Source organism: Phragmites australis, chromosome 13 (genome assembly GCF_958298935.1).
Source record: "Phragmites australis chromosome 13, lpPhrAust1.1, whole genome shotgun sequence".
Taxonomy (NCBI): domain Eukaryota; kingdom Viridiplantae; phylum Streptophyta; class Magnoliopsida; order Poales; family Poaceae; genus Phragmites; species Phragmites australis.
This window is the reverse complement of record NC_084933.1, coordinates 11,914,455-11,933,709: the sequence shown is the minus strand read 5'-3', so window position 1 is coordinate 11,933,709 and position 19,255 is coordinate 11,914,455. Positions and strand designations below refer to the sequence as shown.

The window sequence follows — 19,255 nt, the reverse complement described above, 5'->3', positions numbered from 1 at the left end:
TCCAAAGAAAATTTTGAACCATCCAAATTCCTAAAAGAATCCTATGATCCAAATGTGATAAAACATTTCAGCTCATCATCCAAGTTATGGTTCCGAAGATGCAGCACATGTACATATTTCCGGTTCATCAACATACATAGGAAAACTGCAAAAACCAAGTTTGCGTTCTGCAAAGATGCCGTTAAAGAGCAACATTAAACATGCTGAAGTTCGCCCTGTCTGACTCTCAACTTGCATATTGCAAGCATTTCTTACTCGCAAACATCTTCATTAGTTCAGGAAGAGCAAAAGCAACAGCACGGTCACAGCAATTGCGCCTCCATGTCAGCTGCAGAAGTCGAGCCGCTGGCGTAGACAGGGTGGAGAACATGACCAGCAACAGGGTCAACATGAACCCATTTCCTGCCAGTTAGTTTGTTGCGCTCAAACCGCACGTGGCCTTCCTTCAGGCAGAAGAGAGTGTGATCCTTCCCCATGCCAACGTAGTTCCCAGGATGGAAGCGTGTTCCTCTTTGGCGGACAATGATGTTTCCTGGTTCCACTTTCTGAAACATAAAACAAATGTGGATGGTCCAACAGTATCAGATTAATTTTCCACTTCTTGTGATAAAAAAATAAAATTAGATAATAATACGGTATCATCCATGGAGACGCCTCCAGATCATGTCCACTTTTATTCAATTAAATTACAATAACCTCATTAATTTCATGGAGTAAAAGTCAATACAAATAATAAGCATTTGAAGGTTGTACCTCTCCACCAAACTTCTTAACACCCAAATACTTAGGATTGGAGTCACGGCCATTTTTTGTGGATCCAGCAGCCTTTTTGGTGGCCCAGCGTCTAAATACCAAGCCCATTCCTCCAGATGACTCTGGAATCAAGTAGAGTTCAGACATGCAGACTTATCGTTCAGAATAGCAGAAAAGCAAGCTGGACAAACTGCCTAAGTCATCACCTGTTGCGCTAGTGTACACCGAAACATTTGAGACCAGATCTTTGATATTTACTCTCCTGAAAATTGATGATAAAGCCATCTTGCTTGATACAAGTTAACTGCAATCACGAAGAATGATGTGTTGTAGACACTAATACTGTACCGCAATGTTGAATAAGAAATACAGCTAGACATTGTCAGATTTTTCAACTTCGTCAACTATAACTTTTGGGTGCTTTATCTTTTAGTCTTTTACGAAGCCCAAATCTCAACATGTAAGTGTCAAAACTAGGCTTCCCACTTAACTAATTTGTGGCATATTGGTCTTCAGCAGTTCTCCTTTTAACTATTATTCATTTGTGTAAAAGAAAGAAAATTGCTTTGAGAGAGGTAGAAGCAGCAAGCAAGGCAATTCAAATTATAGAGCATATTTAGATTTGACAAAAAAAGGGTAAATACATGTCTATCTTCAGTTTGACCAAAAATAATGGTAGTAACGAGCTACTGCAGTAATAAGCTGCCGAATTTATGCATTATTAATAACTGGTCTGGACAAAACTGAATCAGTGATTTTTCACAAAAGATTAAAGCCATTTTTTTCCCTTTTGATACTGGACTTTGTTCAGATGGCCTTTTACAAAAAAAAAAAAAAATGGTGAGTAATACAAACTTGTAAGAAATTTGAATAACAATGACAGAAAAATACTTGATAGTTCATTTTGTGAGACATCTAAGCAGTAAACCGCAAGCATCATAATAAAGCTTTATTATTACTGAATAAATGGGTCGAGCTGAAATGCAGTCACTACTGATGTTTTTTTTTCTATTGCAACTTCTTAACGAATACTAAATCAGTTATTGATTGATTCATCAAATATGGTGGCTTTTGCTGAATTTCTTTGTACTAACTATAAATCTTCGCATATTCTTGATCTTCCTGAACACTTATAGTCAAATGCAAATATTACATCTACAGCAAAAGAACAAATGTTGCACAACATCATAGCCTCCCCAAACTGTACCTGCAGTTTTTGACATTCAAAAGTATAACTATGTTTATACATGAGCACAATTAAGAAACATCAAAAGTTGAGATTATTCAAAGTCAGAACCACAATTATAATGAGAGATGATATGTTCTTTGATAGTGAAAGAGCCCAATTTCAATGATATGACATCTCTGAACAAAGTTACCGAAATGCATTCATAAAGAGCTGTTTGAACAAATTAAGTAGGTGGCAAAACCAGATTCTTAATTCCTAAAAGTGACTGAGTTCAACGTTCACTCACTGAAACCACCTTTGGTTCAAAGTTCAAACTGACTAGCGCGAAACGCTGAAGAACTTATTTGGCCAGAGTAAAAAATGCAGGGGGGCATTTCACCGAGCACGTTAGGTGCACGCATTGGGCGGCCACCTGCTGCTATTTGCCTCGCGGGCATTTCGCCGAACAGCTGGTGGCCAGCTTGAGGAAGAATTAATGAATCCGCAACGAACTGGACGGATCGGAGAGCGACGTATTCGGACTTCAGGGCTCACAAGCAACAAAGAAAAGATCTTGCAGAACGAAACGAGCTACTCGTGCAAGCAAACTGGGGCATCGTAATACGAACGGAAAAAGGAATCGACTCCACAGGTCCGGATGGATTGGATCTCCACTACACGGCAGTGGCGCCCAGGGTAGACGGGGACGCCGACGGGAGAAGGTAGAGAGAGAGAGAGAGAGAGAGAGAGAGAGAGAGAGAGAGAGAGAGAGGTGAGGTTGCGGCGGCGGAAGGATACCTGGTCCCGATCGGCGGCGTCGCGGAGGGCGGAGTCGAGCGAGGCTGCGAACCACAGCTCTGGATCTGTTTTGGTCGAAAAAAGAAGCTTTGGGCCCACTAGAATGCAATCTAAATTTCACATTAAACCTTCCATGGAGTCAAACGTCAAGATACCAAAAAGAAAAGGCTTATTTTAACAAAAGAGCTAAATTTCAGGTATCTGGCAATCCTGGAAGCAGAGGGCGGCCCAACAACTTCGTGCTCCGCTCTCTCCTCTCTCTTGTTGATGCCCTCCATCGCCACAATTTTCATCCTCCTCGATCGGTGCTCCCTCACCACGACGATGTGTCGTAAAAAGATTGATTCATAGGTCCCCTATAATTTGGAATCTCAAGGATTGTTTTGAACAAGATTTGGTTTGTTTCTAGGGCTGATTCAAAAGTTCCACATCCGAGTTTGAAAAAGTTCAAGCAATTGATTCAAATGCTCTTCTAATCCAAAAGATCAAATGACTGATTTCAAAAGCTCGTCAGAATCTGAATTCAAAATTTCATGAATTCGATATGAAAGTTGGAGGAATTGATAGCAATCTCTGTGATATCTTTTTTTGAATTCCATATGTATGATATGGAATTATAATTTCATGTTTGAAAGCTATTTCCGAGTTTCGTACGGCAAAGGAACAAACCGTGTGCTACATGAGCAAGTAACTGGTGACGCTGGTTGGAGCGCCTAGTTTTCAAGTGACTATAATTCTATCGATTTTTTCACTCACTTTTCTGAACCATTTGATTAACATCCAACAACCCAGTGCATTATAATTTCAAGCTATGTACAATTGTACGTAGCCTTAATTAGGTGACTGTAAGATATGTAAACAATTAGCAAAGCTGCTATTTTAAAAACACTAGTCCAACCCATGTGCCTACCCAAGCTATAAATATTTTTAGAAAATTTATATATAATAGGACTTTGTAAAATACATATAATTTAGGATTTAGATGTGACTGATGTGCATAGTAACCACGTTTCCTTACTATATTACTTGACTAAATCAGAGTCTTGCGCAAAGGTTTTTTCTCCCATGTTCATGATATTTGTTTATATGTCACTACGTGAAAAAAAAGCTCCAAAGTAATGGATCATAATTGCCATGGGTAACGGGTTTCACACCTGTCACCTCGTACGGGTCACTAATGACCTGTCATAAGTGATATGTAAGAACCTGTCACTAATGAGGTCATTGGTGACGGATCAAAATTTAATCCGTCACTTATAACCTTTATAACTGACGAGTCATAACTGTGATTTGTTACTTATTACAAATCATAAGTGATAGGTCACAGTTATGATCTATCACTTATAACTGATAAACAATTTTTACGTTTTTTATTAGAAAAAAGTAAAAAAATATATTTTTCACCTGAGCCAACCCAACTTAGAGCTATCACCACTCACCACATATCCCTTGCTATTTTTAAGCTATTTTCATAATATACGTACCATGTGAATCGAACTCACAATCTATCCTCACACGCGTCTCCGCCTTTCCACTTCACCCTCGCTTGCGTTTTGAAGGGAGCAATATATTTTATCCTTTTAACCTTTTTGCCGAAGGTCATAAGTGACGGATCATAACTGTGACCCGTTACTTTTGACTTGTAATAAGTGATGGATCACAGTTATGACCCGTCACTTTTGAGCTTTGTACAATAGATACACAAATCAGTTGTTTCAGAGTGTCTTCAGTTAAACGTGTATAACTTTTTGCATACAAACTCTGATTTTGACGTTTTTTTTATTCTATGGATATCTTAAAAAAAGTTACATTCGTTTCTCTCTGACTTTATCAGGTTTGGTGAATTTTTCAAGAAAAAAACGGCTTGTAAGATTGAGTTTTCGTCCCCAAAAGTTTATGCACCATTTTTAGAACGCGTGTTTACGTCTATATCTGCCATCCTTTACATCAAACTTGAGTAGGAATATATAATAGTTCATATTCTAGTATTTGTGAGTTAAGAAAAAATAAGAGAAAAATGAAATAAAATAAAAAAATATTTGTGAATACACGACTATAAATCAAATTGGTTTAGAAAAATGATATTTTCTTTTACCATTTGACTACACATTTTATGGTTTGCAAATCAATGCAAATTTTACTATTGGATACATGAAATTATGCAGTTATTATTTTTAATTAATACTAGCTAGATTTATAATTGATACATTATGAACGATATATTAGACATGTCATAATTACGGAAAAAAATTGAAGAGTTGATGGTCTAATACATCTAATATTTCATCAAACTGATTGACTAATTAAGATTCCTTCATCTGTTCTCACGGGTCAAAACTTATCATTAGTGACGGGTCAAAATTTGACCCATCACTAATGACTCTTTTGGATGACCCGTCACTGATGAGTTAGTCATTAGTGACGGATCACAACTTGACCTGTAACTTATGACTGGCATAGAATGATTCGTCACTGATAAAGAGTCAGAAGTGATGAGTCACAACTTGCCATCACTTATGACTGGCCTAAACTAACCCATAACAACTACGATATGTCACTTTTAACATAAGTGACGGGTCATATTACAACCCGTCACTGATTTTATGTCGTCTTTGTCTATTTTTCACGTAGTATATGTGTGGCATTTATGTTATAATATTTCCTTTCTTTTTAGTTTATCTTCAGACTCCACGACCTAATTAAGAGAGATCTAATTAATGTTGAGGTGAAAAACATATAAAATGTTAGATGTGGGTAATTTAGGAGTAGATATTGGGGTTCTTTTGTTTAGTTTTTTCTTAATAACACTTCAAGTAAGTTAGAAGCAGGTATTGTGGGTACTTAGTATGCATTTTTTTATAATGGTAGAGGTGGGCAATTTAGAAGTATGTATAGGGTAATTTGGGTTAATTTTTTATAATGAAAATGATGATTTAAAAACATGTTAGATCCAATAGCTATTAGTGCCGGTGATGATTAGAGTCAACTAGACTGACGGTCGAATATTATTATTTGTGTGAAAATTTCTAGAATTCCTCTATTTTAACAAGGCTCCCCATTTGTTGTTGATTCGTGAAATGCATGTGAAATCAGTTCGCGAAAGAGAAAGGAAAAAAGATAGAGAAAAAAACCTATTGTATGGAGTCATTATTAACAAGAAAAGATTTTCTTTCTCAAACAAAAGACAAAAGATTATCTTGAAAACAAGGCTTCCCACTTGGTGGTACGTCATATAGCACTTGGCATCCCCCAACCCAGTGCAAGCCTCTACATGATGCTTCGGCGTGCACTCCCCGATGGATGGATCACCGGCAGCGGCGCTGTGATGTGAGGCCGGCACGGTCAATTCTGCGTCCGCCGACCAAGAGATTCCTTCCTTCCGCCGACATGCACGTACGATCGATCTCGGGATGGATCGAGGCCATGACGATCGGCATGGCTGGCATGGATCATAGCTAGATGCCGACGGCTGACCATCGATCCGCCCAACAAATCGGAAGGCTCGATCGCCCCCTACGTTTGGTATTTAACAAAACATTTCTTATTCGCATGGTGACCGCAATCAGTCGCCCAAATCCTCCTTGAAGGCGATCTGAAACTGATCGCTGTAGTAAGATAGAGGCAATAGCAGCGCAGATGAACCACAGACAAAAAAAGAAGAAGATCATTTCAATCGGTAGACCAGGACGATTTCTACATGCCGTACGCCAACAAATGGGCGCACTGAAAGCCTCCCAAGCCCGTTTTAATTTTTAAGTATAAGTATGGTAGAGGAGGAAGAAAAGAAGAAAAAAAAGAGGATAGAGCTTTTACTTAGTAGCTCTGAATCCGTCATTAGTTATTATTAGAGCCGCGCGCCTTCCCGGCCAGCCGCCACGTCCACGTCCGCGAAAAACGTTTCGCTCGTCCGATGTGCATCGTGCGGTCCTCATCACGCGCGGAGTGCTCTGCCCTGTGCTGCGCGCCGGACCTGCGTGTCAGTTTGTTGCCGCTCCTCGATGCCTCTGGAAGCCGCGCGCGCGCCACTTGCTGCTCTGGAAGCCGCGCGGGTGAGACCTGCTCGCGTCGGGCACGCACCGGTCAGGCTACCTTCTCCTGCCGGTTGCGTTTTGCCTACTTGGTGATGTGCTCGTTGGTCGATACAATCCTGGGCCCTCCTGCTTTTTCGTCCCTTTCCGTCTTCCTGCTGTCCGCAAGGTCCGGACCTTGGATTCTCAGTGCTGGTTTTTGCTCTCTTGCTTTCGCTTGGTTCCTCTGATTGGTGGATGTGCTTCTATGTGGGATTTTGCTTCTGCCATTCTCTTCTTCGTGCTCTTCTGTTTGACTCCAGTTACTGTGTTGATTCCTTCTAAAAATGGCTGGATTTGTGTCGCTTTCGCTGGGAGTGTTTCGGTTGCATTTGTGTCGCTTTTTGTTTCGGTCATGGACCCTTCGGTTCTCCTTCGCCCCTCGCTCTTCCTTCTTCGCTCCCCCCCCTTCTTCCTCGCACTCTTTCACATGTGTGCATACGCGCATCCAGAGATCTGAGCTATTCTTGTTGTTTACTTTGGGAAATCGCTAGATCTATGTTCCTTTTTCTATCGGTGTTTATTCTTTCACATGTGTGCATACGCGCATACAGAGATCTGAGCTATTCTTGTTATTTACTTTGAAAAATCGCTAGATCTATGTTCCTTTCTCTATCGATGTTTCGGTTTGTTTGTTCTTCTGTCATTAGAAAGAGGGGACAAGAAAAATATATATACAGATGGTGTTGCTTGTTGTTTTTTTGCTTTTTTTCTTCTCCTGGAATTGGTTCTCAGTGGTTCCTTTCATTGATTTTCCCCATGGTCCTGATTGTTGATTCTTATTTTATCATGGGATTAGTTGATGCGTTCTGGCTTCCTTTAACATTTTTATATGCGCTGCTCTGCTATAGCGCACCTCTGCTATATTCTGATTTTGTTTCTTCGATCGCAGCCTCCTTATGATTCACATGTGTGCATACGCGCATCTAGAGATCTGAGCTATTCTTGTTGTTTACTTTGGGAAATCGCTAGATATATGTTCCTTTTTCTATCGGTGTTTATTCTTTCACATGTGTGGATACGCGCATACAGAGATCTGAGCTATTCTTGTTATTTACTTTGGAAAATCGCTAGATCTATGTTCCTTTCTCTATCGGTGTTTCGGTTTGTTTGTTCTTCTGTCATTAGAAAGAGGGGACAAGAAAAATATATATACAGATGGTGTTGCTTGTTATTTTTTTGCTTTTTTTCTTCTCCTGGAATTGGTTCTTAGTGGTTCCTTTCATTGATTTTCCCCATGGTCCTGATTGTTGATTCTTATTTTATCATGGGATTAGTTGATGCGTTCTGGCTTCCTTTAACATTTTTATATGCGCTGCTCTGCTATAGCGCACCTCTGCTATATTCTGATTTTGTTTCTTCGATCGCAGCCTCCTTATGATTCACTGACATCTTGTTTGATTATTATTCTTTGTGGTCTTCTTCCCTCCCTCCGGCTCCCCTCAGCTCTTTTTTTTTTAATTCCTTCTGGCTTGTTTTCCTTTGTTTGTTTTCGCTTATTTTTAGTGCCTTTTAAGAGGAGCATAACAGGAAAAGGAGCAAATCACTGATATATACAAGTCATCGTGGTTACTCAGTTGATATATTAGTGTCGGCTTATTATACAAGCGGCCATCCTTTCTTTCATGCAGGTGTCTACTTCTTGTAGCTCTTCGCACTCATTGATCCCGGACTAAATTGTGGTGAGATTGAGCCCCTTTTGCAGGTACGATGTGGCCACTTGCTTGTATCGTTTTTCCAGCGATTTGGTTATTAGCTTGTATGCTGTGTCAGTAATTTGTTCCCAGTGTCGTATATTATATCGCGATCAATATATCAGCATTGTATATGTTAGATTTCACTGTGTTATTATTATTCCTGTTATATAGTTCCTTGGGTTCTATTGTGACAAGGTTTTTTGTTTTCCCATGTTGAATATATCGTCTTCTTTCTTAGAGAATTGCTACTGTCTGTTATGATCTAGATATTTTGGTATTATGTTATAATAGCAATGCTTTTTTATTGTTCCTACTATGATGTATGTATCGCTTAAACAACTGATTATTAGGAAACTTATGCATGAGTTTATTAAGCATTGCCTTTTTTTTTAAGACAAAAGAAAAAGAAAGGGCGAGGGGAAAAAAAGAATTTGATATTGACACATCATGCTGCCATCCATGTATTATCCCTGTTATACAGTTCCTTGGATTCTATTGCGACAACGTTTTTGTTTTTCCATGCTGAATATATCGTCTTCTTTCTTAGAGAGTTGCTGCTCTCTGTTATGATCTATATCATATTACGTTGCTTAGTCGCTGCGGTACCGAATATTTTTAATTCTGAAAAAAAGGTAGCCACGTTCTTGCAATGGCTTATGCCAGTTGATTTATATGTATACTGTGCGGGCATTTTATCAGCCATTAGGTTGTACATTCTGCTGCCAACTTTTTTCCTATAGTGGTTCCAATACATTGTGTCGCATGGATTATCGATTCATGCATTAAATTATGCTGCCCTTTTATTATCCCTGTTGTGCTGTGGTCCACATTTTACCATACCAATGCTTTTTGTTATCTGTATTGTGCTGGGTGTATACAGATTGCACTGGTTGTTTAGACTTCCTCTTTGCTACTGCGGTATACCTGCTATTATGTTATAATAGCAATGTTTTTTCATTTTTCCTTACTATGATATATGTATGACTCAAACAACTGATTATCAGGAATCTTATGCATGACTTTATTAAGCATTGCTTTTTTTTTTTGCAAAACAAAAGAAAAAGAAAGGGCGAGGGGAAAAAAAACAATTTGATATTGGCACACGATGCTGCTATCCATGTAATAATAGTTGATATGCTATATCTATTTCTTATATTGAGGAATGCGATCCAAATTGACACTTAGATTTCTCTTTTTTTTCCCCTATGCTGCTCTCGTTGGTACAGCAAAAGAGTATTGACAGAAGATACATTTTAAACATCTTTCGCTCGCTACTCTTGGTATGTTTCTTTCATCACTGTTATTCACTATTTATTTGCTATCCACTCTATTTTTTCTTGATATTTGAATCAGGCACACAAACATTGCTCTAATTTCATTACCTCATTGCTACGTGTCAATTAAAGTAACAGATGTTGTACCTTGTTATACAGACTGTTTATTTGCTATCCACTCTATTCTTCCTTGATATTTGAATCGGGCACACAAACATTGCTCTGATTTCATTACCTCATTGCCATGTGTCAGTTAAAGTAACAGATGTTGTACCTTGTTATACAGGTCTCGAGCCCTTGAAGTTTTTTATATTGTTCCAGCGATATCGAGTTCACTGCACGGTTCAATTAGCTATTTCTGGTAAGTTCTAGGCCCCTTCCTCCATATTCCTTTATTGTATTATGCTAAGATCTTATTAGAGAATGCTTTACCTGCGAGATTATTACTCATGCTTATGTTATGTTTATATCGCATTACGGCTAAGTTTTCTCTTTTTTCCTATGCTGCTCTGGTTGGTGCAGCAAAAGAGTATTGACAGATGATACAATTTAGTCATCTTTCGCTCACTGCTCTTGCCATATTTTTCCCCCTAGTGTTAGACACTCTTTATTTGCTATCCACTCTATCCTTGTTTGATATTTGAATAAGACATACAGACGTTGTTCTAATTTCATTATCTGACTACTATGTGGTAATTAAACTAACAGGTATTGTATCTTTTTATACAGGTTTCCAACTGTTGAAGTTTTTAATATTGTTTCGGCGATAACGACCTCACTGCACGGTTCAATTAGCTATTTCCTGGTACGATGTAGTCTCCTTGCTCCATCTCCCTGTATCGTGTTATGCAAAGATCTTATTACCAACTGCTTTATATGCGACATTATTACCCATCTTTGTGTTATGCTTATTACATTATGCTAATATAGATTATACAGGAACTGACATGTTTCTCTTTTTTGTTTTATTTTTGTTTTTCCTCCTTAACTTTTATTTTTCCCATTCGCTTTTTCTTCCATCTCTTTTCCATTTGCCCACTGCTTGTTTGTCTATGTGGTTGCGGGAACCAAATTTTTTTCCAAAAAAAAAAACAAATAGCTAGATCAACAACCACTAGCCATATGTTCACTATCGGAGCCTCTTATATTTCCCTCTTGCAAGCTGTCGCGGCTAGATGCCACTTGCCATACACCTCACTGCTTTGTGAGCTGGTTGATGATGGAAGTGTGCTTTGCGGAGTAGAAATAGAACTACCCCTGCTGAGTTTCCAAACTGTCCCACGTCGGCTCTTTTTCTGGTCATGTACTAATGTAGAGTGTATGGCTGCTTATGACCGAGCCGCTTTTGAGGCTATTTGTTGTCTCCAAAGCATATACGGTTTCATAGTGGTTGATTATAATTTTGAAACGTTAGTCCTCTGCGAAAAAAAAAACCGTGTCGCGTTAATTTGTAGAAGCAACAAGTGTAAATGCAACCATTGCATTCAATGCTTTGTAGAGTCATGGCAGCCGTACTGTTTTAAAAAGCAACTTATGCTACTAGATTTGCTTGTTTAGGTACTGTTTGTAAACTATAATTTCCGTGATTTGTTTTGCATTCTGTGCATATGGCGTGTTGATCATTGTGATAGCATTGATAATTAAATAAGAGGATGCTTACGCTTCCATACCAAAGGTGCAATATTGCTAAGTAGATAACAGAGTGCTTATACGCTTCCACACACCAAAAAAATAGGGAAGGAGCAAAAAAACCAAAGGGAAAATAAAAAAAATTATGACCAGAGAAATACAAAAATGACAACCACAGAAGGCAACAAGGGGAAGCAGGCAAAATACTAAAAAAAAAGCGAAAAAACAATTACCTATCTCAGTATCCAGTCTAACCTATTGTGCTTGTTTTAATTAATCTTTAATTCCTCTTCTGAACAATCTCGATGTGAATTGATGCTGCACACGCTGGTAGCCGATGGAGACACGCAGAACCCAGCCGCATAACACCACCGATGATGTGCCATGTGCGTTAGACATCTTTTCGTTCCATCTTTTAGCTTTTTTAAGAATATTTATTTATTACATGTTATTCCCAACCTCACCAAGTTGGGCCCTTCCATCACCACCACCTTTCTCGTCCCTCCTTCTGGATCCTATGTCTTGCATGGCTACCGCTTTAACGACATCCAGCATCTTCATCTGCTGACCACACGCAACCTAGAAGTGGAGCTCAGAGAAAACAAAGTATGTTTTCTTTCTATTTGTTACTACATATTACAACAGACACAGTTATTTTACTAAACATATACATTCATCGTTGGTAAATAGGACGCTCCGAAGAAGTCGCTGCATACCACTGTCCATTAACTCTAAGCGCAGCTCAACACCGTCATAAGCGTCGCAGACTATTAGACCAACAAAGACTAGCCCTTACAGGTACTTAACAGGAACTTTTAGCACAATAAAATACATTTTACTACTTATAAGAATACTCTTGTTCACCGTTTCAGTCATGTTTGCTGCCATCTTTTTTAGGATCGTTAAATAACGATAGCGCATCAATAGAATGTGGGCGGTTTAGTCAAGATTATATTGACGCATTAAAAGGTACGACTGCTCATTACCCTATACCATTATTTTCTATACTATTGTTATGTACCTTACTCCTCTCTTCTTATTTCTGTTCCTTCCCCCCCTCCCCCACCCACCCCAACCAAAAAAATATCCTTGCCCGTCTTTTTCCCTCCTCCCTCCACAATTCCCACCCTAAAGAAAAGAAAAGAGAATATCATGCATATTTGAAACACTTTTTATTAGCTAGCTAATCGGGTTTACTTTTCTTTGGCGCTCTACTACGACGTGGCCCTGCAATGGTGCGACATTCATAATATTCCAATATAAAAAATGTCGCTACATAGCTTCTTACCCTCAACGCTCCTATTTTGGATCACCTGATTACGAATGCAGATATTGCCATGCTATATTTTGGCTTGGGGAAAGGGTTAAATCTGACTCATCAATAAGAAACAATAGAATCATCTACAATTCTTGCTGCAAAGGAGGCAAAATTCGTATACCAGCTTTTAGAGACCGCCCTAATCCTCTCAATGTCCTGACCAGATTCAATGGCGATGCTCTTTGCAAAAAATTTATTAAAAATATACGCCAATACAATTGCTTATTCGCCTTTACATCAATGGGAGCACATATAGACCGTTCTATGAATGATGGTCGAGGACCCCCTGTTTTCAAAATCAATGGTCAAGTTCATCATCGCATTGGATCCCTACTTCCACATGATGAAACGCCTCCTAAGTTCATCCAATTATACATATATGATACTGCTAATGAAGTTAGAAATAGATTATCTGCTTTAGATACAGATGAAATGCCCACTCATCCGTTAGATCCAACAATAATTGAAAATTTAATAAAGATGTTAGATAGTCACAACCCATTTGCAATGAAATTTAGGCTTGCTAGAGACAGGCTACAAGAATATGACAACGAGGAATTCATCATTAGAATCATAGGCGCAAGAGAAGGTGATCCAGTGCAATATAATTTACCCACGACTGATCAGCTTGCAATGCTTATTGTTGGTGACTTCACATTAGACACATTCAAGTGAGATATAGTAATACAAGCTCAATCTGGCCAACTGCACCAAATATCTTCGTTACATCCTGCTTTTATGGCACTTCAGTATCCACTCCTTTTCCCATATGGTGAACGTGGTTTCCAAATTGGAATACCATACAACGACACCAATCCAACTGACAGAAGAGCCCGTGCTAAAATGACAATGCAAGACTACTACCGCTATATGTTTCACTACAAGAAAAATCAACCAAATCCATATCTCTGTTATGGTTCTTTATCCAGTCAGGCAAAAGTTGACAACCGCGCTTGTATAGACGAAGTAAGATTATGGTTTATTCTTAAGAATCAGAGTAAGCTTAGGATAGAAAACTTACAAGGTATAGCAGATGCTGTTAGTCGCGGTTGCACAGATGGTAATCACGTTGGCAAAACCATACTACCAGCATCACACACTGGTGGTAGACGCTACATGATACAAAATTATCACGACAATATAGCAATATGTAGAGTATATGGCCCACCAGATTTTTTTATAACATTCACATGTGATTCAAAATGGCCAGAGATTACTGAAGCCCTGCGTTTCGAACCAGGTCAAAAAGCAACAGATAGAGCTGACATTGTTGTGCGAGTGTACAATATGAAGCTCGAGGAGCTTTTAGAAGATATAAAAAAGGGTGTAGTTTTCGGCGGCATTGTTGCAAGTATGTATTACAGTTAAAGGCAATTTCTTCTACCTCCGCCTATGTTTCGTTTCTATTTTCTTACACCTAGGTTGCATCAATACTCATATTGTTTATTCTTTCCCTTATTACCTCGAACGTCGCCGCATGTTGCCAGTTCTGCATACTGTCGAGTTCCAGAAACGTGGTCTCCCTCACGCACACATTATTGTATGGGTTTCTCAAGATACTGCACAACCAATGGCTGCATTCATCGATTCATATATAACGGCAGAAATTCCTGATCCAAAAACTGATCCCCTCGGATATGCATTAGTCGCTGAGCATATGACTCATGGCCCTTGTGGTAAAAATCATCGTGATAGTCCATGCATGAAAAACAACAAATGTTCCAAAGGATACCCTAAAGCTTTCCAACCTGAGACTACAATTGATCAAAATGGCTTTGCAATATACAGAAGACAAATCAATGACAGATACATTAAAAAAGGAAATGAAAAGCTGAACAACCAATGGATAGTCCCTTACAACATATACTTGCTTAAAAAATTCCAGGCTCATATCAATGTAGAGTGGTGCAATAAAACTATTTTTATCAAATATCTATTTAAATATGTAACAAAAGGTCCAGATTGTGCCAAAGTATACATTGAAAGAATAAGAAATGACCAAGATGCACCATACGATAATAACACTCAAACTACAAATGAAGTCAACGAATATTTGGATTGTCGCTACATTGTGAGCAAGACGCATGTTGGCGCGTATTTGGATTTGATATTCATAGACACTTTCCAGCGGTAGAAAGACTCCCTGTACATTTGCCACATGAAAATAATATAACATACAATGCCGATGCTGATTTAGCTGATATAGTTTCTCAAGAATTTCTGCGCAAAACCATGTTAACTGAATGGTTCAGCGCTAACCAAATATATCCTCAAGCAAAAAACTTGACATACTGTGAATTCTCTTCAAAGTGGCGGTGGGATGACACATCAAGAACGTGGCAACCTAGGCAACTAGGTTCAAAGATAGGCCGTTTATACTATGTACATCCATCTGTTGGCGAGCGGTATTATCTTAGAATGTTATTAATGATTGTCAAAGGCGCAGAAAGTTATGATGATATTAGAACATACAATGGTATTACACATACAACATTTAAAGAGGCATGCAATTCCCGTGGCCTTCTTGGTGATGATCAAGAATGGTATGATGCTTTTGATGAGGAAGCAACTTGGGCTACTTCTACACAGCTTAGACAGTTATTTGTTACAATGTTGCTATTTTGTGAGATCAATGACGAATACACATTTTTTGAAAAGGTTTGGCAAACGTTAGCCGATGATATCCAATATAGATTTAGAGAGGCCATTGGTAATCAAAACTATCAGGTGCGTGATTCTGATCTAAAAGATTATTTACTTGACGACCTTTCAACCCTAATTGCAAAGAATGGTGGCAGAATTAGAGATTATAACTTACCGCACAAATCAAACAACTTTGAAACCACGTGTTACAATAGATTCATAGATGAAGAATTATCATATGACATTGATGAACTACAACTTGAATCTGGTAGACTAATCTTAGCCCTTAATGATGACCAGAAACATGCTTTTACACGTATAACAGACGCGGTTCTCAACAATACTCCTGAATTTTTCTTCATCTCTGGCTATGGAGGTACTGGTAAAACCTATTTATGGAATGCCATAGTCACATACTTGCGAGCGCGTAAAAAAATTGTTCTTACAGTTGCTTCTTCTGGTGTTGCATCATTGCTATTGCCAGGTGGTAGAACCGCGCATTCCCGATTTAAAATTCCTTGTGATATAGATGATGCAACCATTTGTGATATTAAACGAGGAACTATGCTTGCAGAACTCATTGAAGAAGCCTCATTAATAATTTGGGATGAAGCCTTAATGACACATAGAGCAGCATTTGAAACTTTGGATAGAACCTTTCGAGATCTGCTATCATACCAATCACCACATATAAAACAAATTCCCTTTGGTGGTAAAATCATTGTGCTTGGAGGTGATTTTAGGCAAATCTTACCAGTCATTGAAGGTGGCACTAGGGCACAAATCGTAAATGCAGCGATAATTAACTCGCCCCTTTGGAACAACGTTACTATTTTAACATTAACAAAAAATATGAGGCTCCTCTCTTCAAACTTAGAACCGCAGGCTCAACAAGAAATTGTTGAATTTAGCAAATGGGTGCTAGACCTGGGTGAAGGCAAATTAGAGGCAGCAGCACATGAAGGTGAACTAGAGCCAACATGGATAAAAATACCTCAAGAGCTATTGCTCATAACCAATGATGATAAAATCACTTGCTTAGTTGATATTGTATACACAGACCTAAAGAAAAACTATTCTGATATTGGATACCTTCGTGCAAGGGCTATTCTAACTCCAACAAATGAATTGTCTGATCAAATCAACACACATATAGTATCACTTATTTCCAGTGATGAAAAAGAATACTTAAGCTGCGACAAAATATCCAAAGCACAGGCTGTCCACGATTCATATGACCTATTGTATCCCATTGAATTTTTGAACTCATTGAATGGAAACAATTTCCCACAACATAAATTGAATCTTAAAAAAGGAGTACCAATAATGTTGCTTCGCAATTTAAACCAATCTGGTGGTCTATGCAATGGAACACGTTTAATAGTTACAAATATGGGTGATATGATTATTGAAGCACAGATAATAACTGGTACTCACACAGATCAAACTGTATTGATCCCCCGCATTTCTTTAACACTAAAAAAAATCCTAAATTGCCCTTTATACTTGAACGTCGCCAATTTCCTATAAAAATATGCTATGCTATGACTATAAATAAAAGTCAGGGTCAAACACTGGACACAGTAGGTGTTTACCTAAGAAAACCTGTATTTACTCATGGTCAATTATATGTCGCAGTATCTCGCGTTACTTCAAAACGTGGCCTGAAAATACTAATTCAAGATGACGATGGGGACTGCAGTGCCACAACACGCAATATAGTTTACAAAGAAGTATTGACATATATTACCACTATGTCCGCTACAGCATAAAACGAGCATATATTTTGCATAGCGAAGAAAGCGAAAAAGGACAAACACACAGCAAACGCTCAAGGGAAAAAAAAAAAGCAGACTTATCCCTCTCCCACTACGCATAAAAGGTAGCTTTGCATGAAAACTGAACCTTACTATAGTTCTTATCTACAATTGTATACTGCAGCATCGTAAATTAAATAACAAGCCATTTTCATATATACAACTGCTGATCCAGCAAACATTGGCCTCGACAAATATTTATAAAGCAATATTCTTCAACCATGCCTGTTCTTTATATTTACTTGCTGCACATAATTTGTATTCATTAGTTATTACAGCACAATTATTATAGTCTTATGTTTTCAATGATGTTTAACCTACAGGCCTTCACTATGGCATTTGATCTGCTTCCCACACTACACCCAAAATCCAAACACTGGGTGATTTGTGTACGCGTTTCGCGTAAATGGGAATATCGTGGTGGCACTGATGATGGCCCTATACTGCACGTGGATCTTGTTCTTGCAGATGAAAAGGTGACAACACATTCTATTACATGTTCAGCACACTGTTCTACCATATGATTTCCCATACTTTTTATCTACCATTTTAGTCGAATATATGTGCGAGGTTTAGAATCATTGCTTAACGCTTAGATTATTTCCATAACATTTATAGATAAAATAACCATATGCTTTTACATAATCAGCACACTTTTCTACCACACAATTGACCGCTCCTTTTACCTACGATTATAATTGAATGTATATGCACGTTCTAAAACGATTTATCAGCAATTTGCATCACTTACAACAGATCTGAAAATAAAATAAAATGGCGACTTTCCCAGCACACCTAATTCTAAAACATATACTAAAACTACTTTAGGAGCCTCTTTAAGATACATAAACATTTTCACCAACAATGTGCAGATCCTATTGAATTATATCATTCCCTCAATGTTTTTATGCATATAATATCTTGAACGCCTTTCTTTTACAGAATTAAAATGACTTGGGTTACAAATTTCATTAGATATTACTAGCTTCGAAGAATGTATCAAATCAATTCCCTCTCCGCAGCTAGCTTTTTTTTTTAATCAACTCTTTTATAAATACTCTTCCAAAAAAAAGAAAAGAAACAGCATGTTTACATCGCTGAATACATACTATTTTTTACCATGCTTTCTAATATTGGAAACACACTATTTTTCTTAGACCACAAAAATTTATTATCATATCATTGTAGCAACTGTACTCACACATGATACGCTTTAAACTGGCTACACTAATACACTATTTTACAAGAAGGACTAAAGAGGAAACCTTCAACTTCAGGAGCGACCAAATTCTAGGGGCTTAAAATTTCGCTGTACTCCACACTATTAATTAACGCTAATTAAAACAAACCATAATCACAGATTAAAACGTTGGATATAAAAATGTAGCAACAGCAAAAAAATCAACTCTTGCTCATAATTACAATATTAACAAGAAAACTTTTCATGATTTAAAAACATGCCAACAGGAATGATAAATGTTTCGTTATGGTTGAATACTGTCACGCCAATTTGCAACTTCCATGGTATTAGCAGTGTTCTTCCCAAGCAACTTCTACCACTAGACTTGCTTATCTAATTAGCTTTTGTATTCCACAATTGTTTCTATTTGTTTCATATGTTATGCAGACCGACTCTTGTTCGTAGTTATAATACTGGCAAACAAATAACAAAATCCTAGGTTATGCTTCATACTATACCGCAACAATATTTTTTGGTAATCCCCATTGTTATCCTACATATATCACCTTACATTTTAGATGTTTCTTGTACCTCTATACATTAAAATCTTTTACTTCTCTTTCGTGTGTTAGGAAGTTACCGCATGGCTTAGATGATCATTTACAATAAAATCTAACTTCCTTCTATTGTAATCCCTAAATAATTTTCCCATAGCAACATTGCATAGAAAACTTTATGTCTGGCAATCTTATGCATTCCCTTTTTTTATCTCTCTCTCTCTCTTTCTCTCTCTCTCTTTGTCTCTCTCTCTCTCTCTCTATAGCTGCCTATCACACCATACTGCTATGCATAGTATAGCAATGGAGAAAATATTTCTACCAATCATACTATGAAATGATGCTTATTATATT

General features: G+C 38.0%; 1 protein-coding gene across 1 annotated transcript; it reads right to left on the bottom strand.

Moving 5' to 3' along the window:
- Positions 1-27: 27 nt before the first annotated feature.
- LOC133889321 (uncharacterized) lies at positions 28-2,872 on the bottom strand. Its single transcript, XM_062329838.1, has 4 exons — positions 2,720-2,872; positions 960-1,057; positions 754-875; positions 28-545 (listed from the first exon to the last, which is right to left on the bottom strand). The coding sequence occupies exons 2-4, from the start codon at positions 1,036-1,038 to the stop codon at positions 303-305; spliced, it is 444 nt and encodes a 147-aa protein (XP_062185822.1). The 5' UTR covers positions 1,039-1,057; positions 2,720-2,872; the 3' UTR covers positions 28-302.
- Positions 2,873-19,255: the final 16,383 nt, after the last annotated feature.